This window comes from Grampus griseus (assembly GCF_964374135.1).
Source record: "Grampus griseus genome assembly, chromosome: 11".
NCBI classification, from domain to species: Eukaryota; Metazoa; Chordata; class Mammalia; order Artiodactyla; family Delphinidae; genus Grampus; species Grampus griseus.
Genome location: NC_139005.1, coordinates 44967947 through 44984316, shown reverse-complemented (window position 1 = coordinate 44984316; position 16370 = coordinate 44967947). Strand labels below are relative to the sequence as shown.

Genomic DNA, 16370 nt, shown 5'->3' with positions numbered 1-16370 from the left:
AAAGCCATGTGGCTGTACCTGGCGGTCCTCGTGGGCCTGTACTACCTCCTGCGCTGGTACCGGGAGAGGCAGGTGGTGAGCCTCCTCCAGGACAAGTTCATCTTCATCACGGGCTGTGACTCGGGCTTCGGGAACCCACTGGCCAGGCAGCTGGACCTGCGAGGCTTGAGGGTCCTGGATGCATGTCTGATGGTGCAGGGGGCGGAGCAGCTGAAGGGCCAGACGTCAGACAGGCTGGAGACAGTGATCCTGGACGTCGCCAAGACTGAGAGCATCACTGCAGCCACCAAGTGGGTAAAGGAACATGCGAGGGACAGAGGTACCACCCATATTTCTCAATCTGATTCCTCTCTGTGAAGTGGAGACCCCATGACAGCTGCCTGGGGAGATTCCCAAGGTGTTTTCCAGGACTTGAAGTCCTCCCTGTGTTCTTCTCCTCACCCAGCTTACCAGCCAAGCCTCTTCCATCCCACACCCACCTCTCAACCTTGAGGCTCTGCAGCCTGGGGGAGAGTTTTCCCTGGTGAGAATGTGTCCTTGCAGACCTCCTGTCTGGTGTCCCCTCCACTGTCAGTAGGAGGTCTGGGTTCCTTGATGCTGAGTGACCAGGGGGATCAGGGTGCAGATTCTGGAGGACGGGTGGAGATGGGCACTCTGGCTGGAAGGCTGCATGGAGGGCTGGGGTGCGGCGCTGGAGCTGAGCTGAGTTCTCAGTACTTGATCATGTTCTTGCTGGTGACCCCTAGTCATCCAACTTGTGTTTAAATGTCACGCATTTTTCAGATGTCGACACTGAGCTGTCAGGACTTGTCTAAGGAAGGTCAGAAAACTACTGTGGGGTCACCTTCTCTTTTCTTTTTGTTTTTTTGTTTTTGTTTACTACAGTTCTGTCTTTTTTTTATTGGTGAGGGAAAGAACATTAATTTCTTTTATCTAAGTATAAATATAAAACATGATCATTGTGGAAACGAAAAAGTACAGGGATGAAAACCAAACTCACCCAAAATCTCACCACCCAGAGATAAGTACTGATAATATTTTGACATACATGGTATTATATTTTGCATATAGTGGTATCTTGATACTTATTAAAAGAAGTTAATAAATTTTACAATATAATAGAAAAATTTCAAAGACATAATTTTTAATAATGGAATATTGTATCCTTTAGAATAACATTACTTACTAAGGCAGTACATCATGATATAATATGTAATGGTTTCCTAGATTTTATTCATTGTGTTGAACGTAAATGACGTCTTGATAAAATTTATTTACCAAATTTTCTAGTCTATAACCATGCATATTTTTGTTTGTTTGTTTGGTTTTTTGGTTTGTTTGTTTTTGCCTTAAAAAATTCTTTTTACAATTTTTAAAGGTTACATTCCATTTACAGTTATTACAAAATATTGGCTACATATCTCATGTTGTACAATAATATAACCCTGTATGTTGATTGGGTCTTTGGTGTCAAATATGGTGGGAGAATATACATTCCTACAAGGGTAGACTTGGTACAGAGTAAGGGAGGGACTAACTCTGTGTATTAATAATTCCAACACCCTGCACCCAACTCCCCTGACCCTGCTTTTCTGCTCTGAGTTCTGTTAGTTGGTTAAGTCTTTAAATTCTTGGTACACGTCTCTGAGTCTTGCGGAGAGGTTTCCAGGAAGCTGGGTGACCTGTGAATAGAGGGGCTTAGGGCCAGAATGGCCTCCTTGGGTGGGAGGAGAGGGTGGGTTTTTCTGGGACAAAGTGTAAATTCCGATTTGGGGGAGGGTGGTTAATAGTGGCAGCCCTGCCTTCCCCTGAAAGCCTACCCCATGGAATTCCCCAGATTCCTGCTGGAACATTGCTCAGTATCGATGCGGGTATTTCAAAGCCAGGCCCTAGAGGTCAATACCAGGCCTGTCAACACATTCTCCCAAACCTGGGATTTCAGGTCTGTTCTACCCAGCCAATCTCCACCCAGATATTACTCATCTTTTTGTTTTTGTCTTTTATCCATTGTCTTTTAATCCTCTCTTCCCCTCCCTTCCTCATGGTCTATCTGTGTGTAGCTGTTGGGCACTCAGTCCTGCAGCTGTCAGAAAATCTGAAAATATAGGTGAATATTGATAACGTCTGGAAGGACAACATGGACTGTGAAAACACAAAACTTCACCCTCCGAGTTCCAGACTATGGACCCACTAGATTTCTTCAGCCTCAGTCCCTGCCTTCATCCAATCTGGGGTGCTTGCCCCTTGTCACCAGGCAGTGGGCTGGGCGTGAAGATTGAGTCAGGAGGGTGGCGCACCTTCTGTCCTCCAACCGCTTACAGGGTCTGGTCTCCCCAAACCCGCAGGCAGCATGTTGGTCTCTGTTCCAGCCGTTCCCCCTGCAGCCTCTCTCCTAAAGTCCTCACTGGGTGGAAGGTGACTTGGAACCACAGCTGGGTCCTCACTTATGGGCCCAGCACAGTGTTGCCCTCTCGCCCTCACAGTTCCCAGGAGTCTGGGGCCTGGTGAATAAAGCCGACATCTCCATGCCCACCGCACCCAATGAGTGGCTGACCAAACAGAACTTCATGAAGATACTGGACGTGAACCTGTTGGGGGTGATCGAGGTGACCCTGAGTCTGCTGCCCCTAGTGCGGAAGGCGAGGGGCCGTGACGTCAATATCTCTAGTGTTGGGCCGGGTGTCTCTCTTTGGTGGGAGCTTCTCCATGTCCAAGTACAGTGCTGAGGCCTTCTCAGACCCCCTCAGTTATTGGCCTGGGATGGATGCACTTCCTCTGTCCTCCTGCTTCTGTGCCCTGGGGAAGCCTTTTACAGGGGTTTCCTATTACCAGAGAATTAGAGGCCCTTCCTTCCAGGCCCCTCTCTCCTGCTCTGTGTAGATCTTTCACTGGGAAGCACCCTTTTATCTTTTGGGTGTCCAGGTGGGTGCGAGGCCTAAGGAGTTTGAATCAACATATTCCTGCCTTGCGTGAGGGTCCACAGTCACCAAGTGTTGGAGGCAGAATTGGACCTGATATTATTTGTCTGTGCAGCCCTTCCATGTGCTCAACTGCTGCGGTATTTAGGTTCTGGGATCTCTGTGGGGAGTGTACCCCATGAAGCCATTTATCCAGGGAGCCACTTAATCATATCTGTGGGAGAGACTCCACGGGCTGCAGGGAGAGGGTGCTTTTAATTGTGTGGAGCTGTGTCCACAGGCAAGGTGATGTTCCTTAGAGGAACGATGTCCAGGGGGCTACCCGGGTGGAAGAGGGGAGAGAAGGGACTGAGGAGTATGGGAAAGGTAAATTGTGCCTAGTTTGGTGTTTGATTAGAGGTGAGGGGAAGAAGAGGAGGTAGCACTTAAGTGGTACCTTGCCTCATAATTGGTAGGATTTAGTGCTAAGAATTATAAGTTTGTAAAATGTTTGGAAATATATTCAAATTTTACACAGAAGTAACACCATCATCATAACATTTCTTCTCCTGGATTCTATACTTTACAACTCTCCAGAGGTTTCCAGTTACCCAACACAGTTTAATTTGGTGACTTTGTTTTTTGGTGCATTTTTGTGTTTTGTTTTGCAAGACCTCTGAAGTCCTTGCCCCTCTCCCTGTCTCCCTTGCAGGGGAGAGCTCTCTACTTTGGGGTGAAAATAATTATGATCAAGCCTGGTCAAGATCGCTATGTCCAGGCCTGAGGTGCTTTCTTGAAGTTTCCCTGCTGCATAGGATCGGGCCATCCCAGAGGTCAAGGTACTCTATGGGGAGACATTCCTGGCCTTAGATGAGTGAGCTGTGGACCTTGGGGAGTGATGCAAACTCTTGTCTGGAAGCCTGGGTCCATCATTAGCACCTCTTCCAGTCTCAGGTCCATCCTCGGGGCTCTGACTCACCCACACAATGGGAACAAGAGCTCCATCCCCACGGTCTCGTGTGGTCAACTTGTAACATAAGGAAAGTATCCAGGCTTGGTAGACCTGGGGACCAGTGTCTCATCGGAACCCCGTGTTATCTGGAGAGAAAACTGAAGCCCAAAATGGAAGATACCCGTACTCACGGCAAGTTGATTTTCAGATGCGTCTATTTCTAGTGTTTGTAGAGACCTTCAGTTTCTGCGGTGCGCATACTCTCAGGTACAGAGCAAGAGGGGCTTTAGTCTGGAGTGTGACCCTGGGGTAAGAGGTGGCACACACAGCTTGAATGATTTGTAACATGATTTGGCAAGACCAAGAATTTTTTAGAAACTTCTTCCTGAAGTTGATCTAAAAGTGGGAGGGCTGGGAAGTAAGGATCTATTTGTATGGCGTCTCCTTCTGGATAGTCATGAAGTCAATTGAAATACTGAAGCCAAGATGATCTGAGAACATCTCCTCACGTGGGACTGCATGGATCATGCCCTGACGCCTGCCACCCCCAGATCCAATACTCACCTGGCTATGATGGCATGGACATCTCTCTCCCCATGACCTACTTGCCCACCTTCCTGATTGATTCCATGATCTACTGGAGATCCCCAAGGCCTGCTAAGGCCCTGAAACCATCAACTTGAAAAAAAAACCCACAATGTAAGAGCTGCGAGTTGAGTTGATTTAATGTCTTCCTGCGTACTATGGCCCAGGGTAGAGTCTCTCAGATACCTCTGAGGACCTGCCCCGAAGAGGCAGAAGGAGAAACCAGCAACTATGTGATTTTGGTTGAGGGGTTGTGCAATCAGGCATACATCTAGGTAGAAGGTTACTCCTAGTCGCAAGGAACAGATAACTCAGTTAATGATTTTAGTGCTTTCTGAAGTACGGAAAGATGCAAGATTCCAGGGTAAAAAAGAATTTCTCCAGAAATATTTCTATGTAAGGGCCTGTTTGCTATTTTCCCAGAGCAGAGTTCCTCATCCTGATCTTTGTTCTGAATTCCTTTCAAGGTATATTGTAGGTCAGCAATGTAGTGACTAATGACTTAATCCTTGTAGAACTGGATGATGAGTGACGTTCCTTGTTTTTTATAACCAAAGACTGGGGTGCATGGTAGTGGGGAGTTGGGGACTCTGTGGGGAGGGGATGCATCAGAGGGAGGGAAATAAAGTGGAGAGAGGGGTTCTCATGTCACCAGGGACATCCATTCCACCTCAGTCCCCACCTTCTCCTCAGGCTTACTTAGGATTCTGGGGATATTAGGAAGAAAGGAACAAGTTTTGTGGTTGAAGAACAGGGGTCAATAGCTCACGTCTGTGTCCTGTTCCTTGAGTGGCCTCTCAGTGCCTCATGTTCCACATGCAGCTGTGAAAAATCCACACCTTTGGGGAGGGTGTGAGCAGCTGGCAGGGTCTCGGCCCCCCACCCTCTGCCCCTGTCCACCTCTTCTGGGTGTGCCTTGGCCCTGGCCAGTCTCCCCCTCCCATGGGATAAAAGTGGTCTGGGGGAGGTAAAGGTCCCTCCCCTCCAAAGACACCTGTAGACAGGGGTGTGTGTGGAGGGTGACCACCAGCCTGACACAGCAGCCTAGGTGCCAACTCAGCAGACCTTTGCTGGAAAGGGCTGTCCTCAACAGGGGTCCTGACAGAGGACACAGAAACCAATTTTTGTTTTGTCTTGAAACCATGCATGTCCATTGATTATATTTTCCTGAAAATAAAAGTTGAAAAGTTTACGCAGGCCCAGTGATTGGGACCGATGCCTTGGGCAGCAGTGGGTGTATGCCTACGAGAGGAAGAGTCAGGTGACCTCACAGAGGAGAAGGGGTGAGTGGGGTGACCTGAGGAGGGATTTGAAGAGGGAAGTGAGGTCATCCCTTCATCCACAGAAGTGAGGGGCTAATGTGTCTTTCTGGGGCTTATCAAGTGACCTGGGTTCCCAGGGTTAGACACAGGATGGACAAACAAGGAGAGGTGTCTAAGGGACAGGCAGGGCCCAGACCCTTCCTTGGGGACATCTAGTCTCTCTCTCACCAGAAACCTCTCTCTGTGGTCCTCCCTCTGTCCCCTCCTTTAGAGTCACCACCGTCCATCCTTTGCCAACCTCTGGGTCCCCTGGTCCAGATCCCCTCCCCCAACCCTCCAGTGGAGGAGAGTGGGGGTCACTTCTTGACCTCGGTCTTATGTTTTCTGCTAATCTTTACTGAACACCTACTGTGTGCAGGACAGGAATTCTCTTGATGTCCCAGTGCTTCCTGAGACCCCGACTCTTTATGTGTCCACTCTTCTCATGATGGTCTGAGTATGGACTCAGTGGAGAAGGCATCTGTTCAAAGTCATACAGATTTCTGGGCTGAGTACAAATTGGAGTGGGAGGGACCTCTCCAAGTGTCAACTAGAAAACCTGAACTTTTTTCTCCTTTTGTTCAAAGTCGAGGGTATGGAGTCTTTAGGGGAACCTTATGTTATAGAACAGTATCACCATTTTTTTTTTTTTTTTTTGCTGTACGCGGGCCTCTCACTGTTGTGGCCTCTCCCGTTGCGGAGCACAGGCTCCGGACGCGCAGGCTCACAGGCCTAGCCGCTCCGCAACATGTGGGATCTTCCTGGGCCGGGGCACGAACCTGTGTCCCCTGCATCAGCAGGCGGACTCTCAACCTCTGTGCCACCAGGGAAGCCCAGTATCACCATTTTTGAGCAGAGAGTGAGTTCAAAAGTTGCAGGGCCACTGAAACTCAAGACTGTGATGAGCGCTTGGTGTCAGACAGGGGACTGCTGAAGAGACAAAGATGGCTAGGAGTTTCCTCAAGGATCTCTGAGTACTTCAAGGCTGTCATGTCAGCCCCTCAAGGTCTATCATGTCTACCTCTTAAATACAAAGCCAGAGCTTCATACTTGATCTGAAGACCCCAGATTTTCATATTTTTATTTATACACACACAGAGAGAAACACACAGAGCCAGATTCCAAACAAACTGAAATCAAATAAAGCATCATTGATTCACTTTACGCCTTGGAGGTATTTGTTCAGGAGGTTTGGACTCACCTCCAGGAATCCTCTCCAGAATGTCAGAGAACTTGTGAGATTACAACCCCTGGCCCTGGGCTTCCCTGGTGGCGCAGTGGTTGACAGTCCGCCTGCCGATGCAGGGGACACGGGTTTGTGCCTTGGTCCGGGAAGATCCCACATGCCGCGGAGCGGCTAGGCCCGTGAGCCATGGCCGCTGAGCCTGCGCGTCTGGAGCCTGTGCTCCACAACGGGAGAGGCCACAACAGTGAGAGGCCCGCATACTGCAAAAAAAAAAAAAAAAAAACCACACACACAAAAAACAAAACCCTGGCCCTCCTTGCTGGTCCTACACGGGGGTGGGGAGGCAAGGGTTACACTGAGGTGGGTTCCATGGCCCACAATGTGGACTGTGACTCAAGGGCCCCAATTCAGACAAGGTGGAACAACAAATGCATTGAAAAAGAAGTGCAATGCACACCAGCCCATGTCCTCAGCGTAGGCCCTCAGCAGAACCCCATTTCTCCTCATTCCAGGCTGCCTTCCTTGGAGAGGGAGCCAGGTCTTGTCTGATGGACCTGTGCAGGGGCTGGAACCCATGCCATGAGGATCCAGGGGAGTGCCACAAGGAAGCTGCTGTCACTCTTTCCCTGGGCTGTCCTGGCCCTTTGTGAGTCGCATAGGGTCAGTGACTCCCCGCCTGCAACCCTCATCCCCTCTGAGCACCAGATCTTCAACACCTGAAGGCCCTGGTCTGTTTCTACATTTTTGGGTCTCCACTCCAGACGGCGGAACTGCGTACGTGTAGAGATGGAAACAAGCTTGCACAGTTAGCCCTTACTCTCTACCCCTTCCAGCTCCCCCAGTTGTTACCTACACCTCCCCCTGTTCAGAGGACTTGTCCTGGGTGGAGAAGAGGGAGTGGGTGGGAGATGGCCTTACGCTTGACAGTGGTCCCCACTGAGATGCTGTTGGGCTACGCCGGGGGGTGTGTGCGTCAGCTCCAGCTCACATGAGGGTCACAGGTGTTGTCCTGGAATCTGGCCCAACTGCCCTTCCCAGGACATAAGGTGCAGAGATCTTTGTCAGTGAGTCTCCCTGACAGCGTAGCCTCTGAAGGATTTCTTCTTCTGGCCCCTGCAGCTCCCAGGTGAGTGAGTGTCACCCCAGGCTCCTTTCTCTTACTGCTCTCTCCTGACCTTCCTGTGGTTGTTCCCACCTGGAATGTAGTCTGAAACAGCTGAGACCCCCGCGAGCAGTCATATTACTTTCAGGATTCACAAAAGGGAAGCAGATGGCATGAGGGCTGGGACATGTCTTCTGCATGGCCCCTTGGGAGTTTATGGTTGAAGGAATTCGTGGTCACTGAGGAAAAAACCCTCTTGTTTCTTCCAAGTAAAGAAACCACGACCTTCTCCCTTAGCAGGGTTTCTATTTGCCTAGGATTTGCATGTCGCCCCAGGCCCCTGAGAGTTTCCAGGGCACCATCCTTCATCCTTGCCTTCTTCGTCCTCACCCTTTGGGAAGCCCACGTAGGAGGGTCCTGGAGGTCACGCAGGAAGCAGGCACAGGCTGGTTTCTGCAAGACGGGCCTTTCTATTACTGCTGCCAACTCCCACCTGAGGGACAAACACTTTCAGGACTGCAGTCAGCTCCCTGCACTTGACAGTTACCACTAAAGGCTGAATCTGTGCCCCTGTCTGTCTTTGTTGGCTGCTGGGGTGGGTTCCAGGGGCATTTGAGCCTCTGTTTGCTTGGGGAAGCCTCTCCTTCCCTCCCAGTGCCTCTCGTATTTCCTTACTTACCAGTCGGAGCTGTAGTAAATGTGGACGGTCAGGGGATGCCCAGCGCACTGAACCAGGCTCCTTCTGTCCCTGCCCCACTCACCAGCTCTGTGCCCCTGATGGGTCCACCCCCGTTACTGAATGTGAAAGTCCCTGCATGCACAGCTGTTCTGGGGTCCAGCCTCTGGTCCTTTCTTTAATCTCCTGAGGGGGCAGCTCCCTCCTCTTCTCCATCATCACCCTGATACAACTGACCTGATTCTTTCCAATTATTGGGCTTTACAGCCCACGCTGCCTGGGGGGAGGTTCGCACAGCCCATCCCATGATCCCCGTTCAAGTCAGTCTTTTCTCAGTGTCTGAATGGTCTGGATTCGGGGCGTGGTGCCGGGCAGGGCAGGGCCTCACTCAGCACAGGAGGGGCAGAGGGCAATGTAGCCGGGCACCCAGGGCTGTGGGCAGGGCATCTTCACAGAGTGAAAGGGGAACAACTGTTAGACCAGCTTTGTGTGAGTCCTTCCAACAACTGGCCCGGCATCTGGGAGACGTCTCACCATTGCGTGTGTCGCCCCCATCCCCTTCTTGTCCCCTCTCCTTGCCTCTGAGATCAGACACCCCTGCTGTTCTCCTGAACACCTTTCTGGCCCGGGGAACCTCTTCATCAGGAGAGACCTTATTCTCGTTTGCCTTCCCCTTCTAATCCTAGAGAGGCTGAGAGAGACTTAGTCTTTCAGGAGTGAATTCTGGGAGCTGAGCCAGAGGAGGAGACCAGGCTCAGAGGCTAAGCCAGCTGCCCAAGGTCACATAGCTTGTTGGCAGCAGAGCTGGGTTTTGAAGCCACTTGTGTCTTGATTCCACGTGTATTCCCCTTGTAAGAATCTCCAGTAGGTAAGGGAGACCCTGGTCCCAGGCTGAGTAGGAAAAAGGGAAGAAGATAGTTGTGAACCATGAAACCTGGGATATAAGAGTTACAACGTTTGGGGGTGGGGTGGAGAGGGGAGAGGTGGGTAGAGGGAAACAGGGAGGAGTGGGTGCACCAGGAAGAGGTGGCTGGAAAAGCACTGTCATCCTTAAGAAGTTGTGTTGGAAACGCAATGACATGTATTAGAAATGCTGTGAGCGCACCAAATAGCATGCATTTGGGGTTAGAATCAATAATACTCAGCAAAGAGGGTGAACAGGAAAATCGTGAGGACTCCACGCCAGAGAGCCTGGAAGTTGGTTGGCCAACCAACATTGTGTACGTTCTTAAGTCCTCCTGTCTCAACACTAGCCAGACTGGAGTTTAACCCCAGTCTGCCTGTGGCTGTCCCCTGCAAAGCCATGTGGCTGTACCTGGCGGTCCTCGTGGGCCTGTACTACCTCCTGCGCTGGTACCGGGAGAGGCAGGTGGTGAGCCACCTCCAGGACAAGTTCGTCTTCATCACGGGCTGTGACTCGGGCTTCGGGAACCTGCTGGCCAGGCAGCTGGACCTGCGAGGCTTGAGGGTGCTGGCTACGTGTCTGACGGAGCAGGGGGCCGAGCAGCTGAACGGCCAGACATCAGACAGGTTGGAGACGGTGATCCTGGACGTCACCAAGACTGAGAGCATCGCTGCGGCCGCCGAGTGGGTGAAGGAGCGTGTCGGGGACAGAGGTACCACCCAGATTTCTTTTTTCTGTTTATTTCTTCTCTCTGTGTGAAGGGGAGACCCACTGACAGCTGCCTGGGGAGATTCCCAAGGTATTTTCCAGGACTTGAAGTCCTCCCTGTGTTCTCCTCATCCAGCTTACCAGCAAAGCCTCTTCCATCCCACCTCCACCTCCCAAACTTGAGGCTCTGCAGTTTGGGGGAGAGTTTTCCCCGATGAGAATGCGTCCTTGCAGACTTCCTGTCTGGTGTCCCCTCCTCCCTCAGCAGGAGGTCTGGGTTCCTTGATGCTGAGTGACCAGGGTGATTGGGGTGCACTTTTTGGAGGACGGGTGGAGATGGGCACTCTGGCTGGAAGGCTGCATGGGGGGCTGGGGGGCAGCGCTGGAGCTGGGCTGTGTTCTCAGCACTTGATCATGTTCTTCGTGGTGACCCATAGTCGTCCTACTTGGGTTTAAATGTCACCAATTTTCAGATGACAACATTGAGCTGTTAGGACTTGTCTAAGGAAGGTCAGAAAACTACTTAAGCGTTACTTTTTCTCTCTCTCTGTTTTCTGTTTTTCTTCTTTTCTTTTCCTTCTTTGTTTGTTTTTTTTAATTACTACAGTTGTGCCTTTGTTTTGCAGGGGAAGGAGAGAATTTGTATTTCTTTCACCTAAGTATAATTTAAAACATGATCATTGTGGCAACTCAGAAAAGTGCAGGGATTAAAACCAAACTCTCTCAAAATCTCACCACCCAGAGATAAGTACTGATAATATTTTGACATACATGGTATTATATTTTGCACATATTAGTATCATTTTCTTTCCACTAAAGAAAGATGTACTGATTTACAACGTAATAAAACTTTCTTCCAAAAATTAGTAAATTATGATTGAGAATATACTACCCTTTAGAATAGCATTACTTACTAAAAAGTACCTCATGGTATGATACATAATTATTTCCTACCTTTTATTCATCATATTCAACATAAATGATATCTTGGCAAACTTCTTTCTACCCAGTTCCCTACACTATAACCGCATATGTTGATTGTGCCTTTGATGACAATGGTTGGAGAATATTCTTCCTACAAGGCACACGTGTTACTGAGTAGGGGAGGAACTCAACTCTCTGAGTAGATACTTCTGGCAGCCCTACCCCATCCCTCAATAGCCTGCTCCTGCCACCCTGAGGCCTATGGTTACCAAGTCTTTAAAACCTTGGGATTGTGTCTTTGATACTTGCAGAGGGGTCTCCATTAAGTTGGGTGAATTTGCACCAAGGAGATGGGGCTAGACTGGACTCCTGTGTGGGTGGCAGGAGAAGATGGAATTTTCTGGGGTAGGGGGTGAACTCTGTGTTCTGGGGGTGATGGGTAAACAGAGGCAGCCCTTCCTCCCCCTGAAAGCCTACCCCCATGGAATTCCCCAGATTCCTGCAGGAACATTGCTCAGTGTTTTAAGGCCAGGCCCTAGAGGTCAATACCAGGCCTGTCAACATGTTTCCCCAAACCTGGGATTTCAGGTCTGTTTTACCCAGCCAATCTCCACCCAGATATTACTCATCTTTTTTTGCCTTTTATCCACTGTCTCTTTTATTCCTCTCTTCCCCTCCCTTCCTTATTGTCTCTCTATATTTCCCTCTCTTTCCCTCATACTAGCTAGTTGTTGGGCACTCAGTCCTGCAGCTGTCAGAAAATCTGAAAATATAGGTGAATATTGATAATGTCTGCAAGGACAACATGGACTGTGAAAACCCAAAACTTCACCCTCCGAGTTCCAGACTATGGACCCACTAGATTTCCTCAGCCTCAGTCCCTGCCTTCATCCAATCTGGGGTGCTTGCCCCTTGTCACCAGGCAGTGGGCTGGGCGTGAAGACTGAGTCAGGAGGGTGGCGCACCTTCTGTCCTCCAACCGCTTACAGGGTCTGGTCTCCCCAAACCCGCAGGCAGCATGTTGGTCTCTGTTCCAGCCGTTCCCCCTGCAGTCTCTCTCCTAAAGTCCTCACTGGGTGGAAGGTGACTTGGAACCTCCACTGGGTCCTCACTCACAGGCCCAGCATGGTGTTGCCCTCTCGCCCTCACTGTTCCCAGGACTCTGGGGCCTGGTGAATAATGCCGGCATTTGCACTCCCATGGCACCCAATGAGTGGCTGACCAAACAGGACTTCGTAAAGATGCTCGACGTGAACCTGTTGGGGATGATCGAGGTGACCCTGAGTCTGCTGCCCCTAGTGCGGAAGGCGAGGGGCCGTGTGGTCAACGTCTCCAGCGTCATGGGCCGCGTGTCCCTCTTTGGTGGGGGCTACTGCATGTCCAAGTACGGCGTGGAGGCCTTCTCAGACTCCCTCAGGTAATGGCCTGGAATGGAGGCCCTTCCTCTGTCCTCCTGCTTTATGCTTCTGGGGGTGCCTTCTACAGTGGTTTTCTTTCTTTAGAGACCTAATGGCCCTTCCTTCTAGATCCCTCTCTCTTACTCTGTGTAGGTCTTTCACTGGGAAGCACCCTTTTATCTTTTGGGTGTCCAGGTGGGTGTGAGGCCTAATATGATGCAACATATTCCTGCCTTGCGTGAGGGTCCACAGTCACCAAAGTGTCGGAGGCAGAACTGGACCTGATATTATTTGTCTGTGCAGCCCTTCCATGTGCTCAGCTGCTGCGGTATTTAGGTTTTGGGAGCCCTGTGGGGAGTGTACCCCATGAAGCCATTAATCCCGGGAGCTACTTAATCAAATCAGTGGGGAGACTCCACGGGCTGCAGGGAGAGGGTGGCTCTGATGTGGGGGATCTGATACCGTGGGCAGAGAGATGCTCCCTAGAGGACAGTGGCCAGGGGGTTAGCAGAGTAGGAGAGGGGAGAGAGGGGACTGGGGAGTATGGGAAAGATAAAACGTGCAAAGTGTGGTGATTGATTGGAGGGATGAGGAATAGGAGGAGATAACATTTAAAGGATGCCTTGTAGCACAACTGGTAGGATTTAGAGCTGACAGGCACAGGTATGTAAAGTAATTGGAAAAATATTCACACTCTATACAGAAGCAATACCATCATCCTGAGTTTTCTCCCCCTGGCTTCTGTACCTCACAACCTCTGAGAAATTCCAGCGTATCCTACCCCGATCCTATGTTGGTGTCTTACTGTTCTTTCATGTTTTGTTTTGCAAGAGGACCTCTGAAGTCCTTGCCCCTCGGCCTGTCTCCCTTGCAGGAGGGAGCTCTCCTACTTCGGAGTGAAGGTGGCGATGATTGAGCCTGGTTACTTCATGACCAATATGACCAGCCCTGAGGTGTTTAATGGAAGCCTCCAGGCATCATGGGATCAGGCCAGCCCAGAGATCAAGGAACTCTATGGAGAGAAGTTCGTGGCTGACTGTGAGTGAGACCTTGGGGAGAGAAGCAAACCCTTGTCTGGTAGCCTGGGTCCATCATTAGCACCTCCTCCAGTCTCAGGTCCATCCTCCAGGCTCTGAGTCCCCCACATAGCGGGGACATGAACTCCATCCCCAGGGTCCTGTGTGGTCAATTGGTGACCCAAGGAAAGGATTCAGGCTTGATAGACCTGGGGAGCAGTTTCTCTTCCGAAACTCTTTTAATTTGGGAAGGAAACTGAAGCCAGAGAGGGAAGACACCCGTGGAATCACGGTAAGCTGGTGTTAGAACCAGCTTTTTTCAGGTGCCTCAATTTCTAGTGTTTGCAAAGACCTCCGGTTTACGTAGTGCACATATTCCCAGGAATAGATCCAGAGGGGGCTTGGTGTGGATAGAGATCCTGGGGTAAGTGTTAGGACACACTCCAATGAAATCCATGGATTTGATTTAGAGTACGATTTTGGAAGAGAAAGGACTTTTTAGAAACTGTCATGTTGATCTGAAAGTGGGAGCATTGGGAAATGAGAACATTTTGGATGGTGTCTCCTTCTGGACAGTCATGAAGACATCTAATTTACTGACGCCATCATGGTCCAGGAATCTGTCCTTGATGACCACCTGCATGGAGCATGCCCTGACCTCCTGCCACCCCCGCACCCGGTACTCCGCTGGCTGGGACGCCAAGTTCTTCTACCTCCCCGTGAGCTACATGCCCACCTTCCTGGTGGATCTCATGATGTACTGGGGCGCCCCACGGCCTGCTAAGGCCCTGTAACCCAAGACTGGCGTGCACGGTGGGGGCAGTTGGGGATAGTGTGGGGAGGGGATGCATCAGGGAGAGGGAAATAGAGTGGCGAAAGGGGTTCTCATGTCACCGGGGACACCCATCCCACCTCAGTCCCCAGGCTTCTCTTGGGACATTACTTAGTTCTCTGGGGATATTAGGAAGAAAGGAACAAGTCTTATGGCCGAGGAACAGGGCTCATTATCTCACATCTGTGTCCTGTTCCTTGAGTGGCCTCTCAGTGCCTTATGACCCACATGCAGCTGTGAAAAACCCTCGCTTTGGGGAGGGTGTGAGCAGCTGGGAGTTTTCAGTCCCCCCTGCTCTGCCTCTGTCCACCTGTTGATGTATCTTTCCCATGTCCAGTCTCCCTCTCCCCCAGGATAGAAATGGACAGGGGAGATAAAGGCCCCTCTTGCCTGAGGGTATGTGTTGACAGTGGAGGGTAACCACCAGCCTGACTCACGAGCCTAGGTGCCAACTCAGTAGACCTTGGCTGGAATGCGATCCTGTCGGAGAACAAACAAACCGGGTTTTGATCTATCTTGGAAACAAGAATTTCCATTGATTATTTTTTCCTTAAAATTATAGTTGAAAAGTTCACCTGCTTGAGCTTCATGCTTAATCTGAAGACTCCTGTTTTTCAAATTATTATTTATACACGTAAACACTCACATACACACACAGACACCGAGCCAGTCACACCAAACAAACTGAAATCAAATAAAGTATCATTGATTCACTTTATGCCTTGGGGGTATGTGTTCAGGAGGTTTGGACTCAGCCCCAGGAATCCTCTCCAGAATGTCAGAGAGCTTGTGAGATTGCAAAGCCCTGGTCCTCCTTGCTGGTCTTACAGGGGGGTGCAGGGCTGCACTGAGTTGGGTTCCATGGCCCACAGTGTGGACTGTGACACAAGGACCCCTATTTAGACAAGGCGGAGCAACAAAAGCGCTGAAAAAAGAAGTGCAATGCACACCATCCCACGTCCTTACCCTAGACCTTCCGTAGATCCCTATTCCTCCTCCTTCCAGGCTGCCTTTCTTAGGGAGGGAACCAGGTCTGGTCTGATGGACGTGTGAAGGGGCTGGAACCCGTGCCATGAGGGTCCATGCGGCTGTCACAAGGAAGTTTCCCTAATCCTCCCCTTGGCTGTCCCGGTGGTTTTTGACAAAGGATCAGTGATTCCCCACTGAAAATCTCATCTCCTCCAAGTATCAGATATTCAGCGCCGGAGGCGGGATTTGTCTCTCCATTTTGGGAGCTCACTCCAGAAGGGGGACTGCATACCTGTAGGGCTGGAAAAGAGCTTGCACAATTAGCCCTCACTCCTGGCACCTTCTAGCCCCCTTTGGTTACCTACGCCTCTCCCCACTTCAGGGGACCCAACCTGAGATGAGAAGAGGGGATGGTGTGGGACACCCTGTCTTTGACAGTGGTCCTACTGAGACTGGGCAGAGAGACACCTGGTGGTGGCAGCCCCTGCTCCAGCACAAGCAGGCTCACAGGTGCGGCCTCAGAATCTGGGCCAGCTGCAACTCCCTGGACCGTAGATGCAGAGATCTTGGTCAGTGAGTCTCCCTGACAGGGTCGCCTCTGAAAGATTTCTTCTTCTGGCCCCCGCAGCTCCCAGGTGAGTGAGTGTCACCCCAGGCTCCTTTCTCTTACTGCTCTCTCCTGACCTTCCTGTGGTTGTTCCCACCTGGAATGTAGTCTGAAACAGCTGAGACTCCCGCGAGCAGTCATATTACTTTCAGGGTTCACAAGAGGGAAGCAAATGGCCTGAGGGCTGGGACGTGTCTGCTGCATGGCCCCTTGGGAGTTTATGGTTGAAGGAATTCGTGGTCACTGAGAAAAAAAAATCTCCTGTTTCTTCCAAGTAAAGAAACCAAACCTTCTCCCATAGCAGGGTTTTTGTT

The 16370-nt window shown here is 50.6% G+C and overlaps 1 protein-coding gene and 1 pseudogene across 2 annotated transcripts; both read left to right on the top strand.

The window, feature by feature from the left end:
• Positions 1 to 2880, top strand: LOC309829905 (retinol dehydrogenase 16-like; annotated as a pseudogene). Its single transcript has 2 exons — positions 1 to 319; positions 2491 to 2880. The product of its transcript is annotated as a retinol dehydrogenase 16-like (transcript).
• A 7122-nt stretch (positions 2881 to 10002) lies between these two features.
• LOC309829742 (retinol dehydrogenase 16-like) lies at positions 10003 to 14442 on the top strand (the record flags this gene model as incomplete). The annotated part of the gene is made up of 4 exons (XM_082665878.1): positions 10003 to 10315; positions 12394 to 12652; positions 13507 to 13670; positions 14225 to 14442. 4 exons carry the CDS (start codon positions 10003 to 10005, stop codon positions 14440 to 14442), a joined length of 954 nt encoding a protein of 317 aa, XP_082522004.1.
• Between the last annotated feature and the right edge of the window lie 1928 nt (positions 14443 to 16370).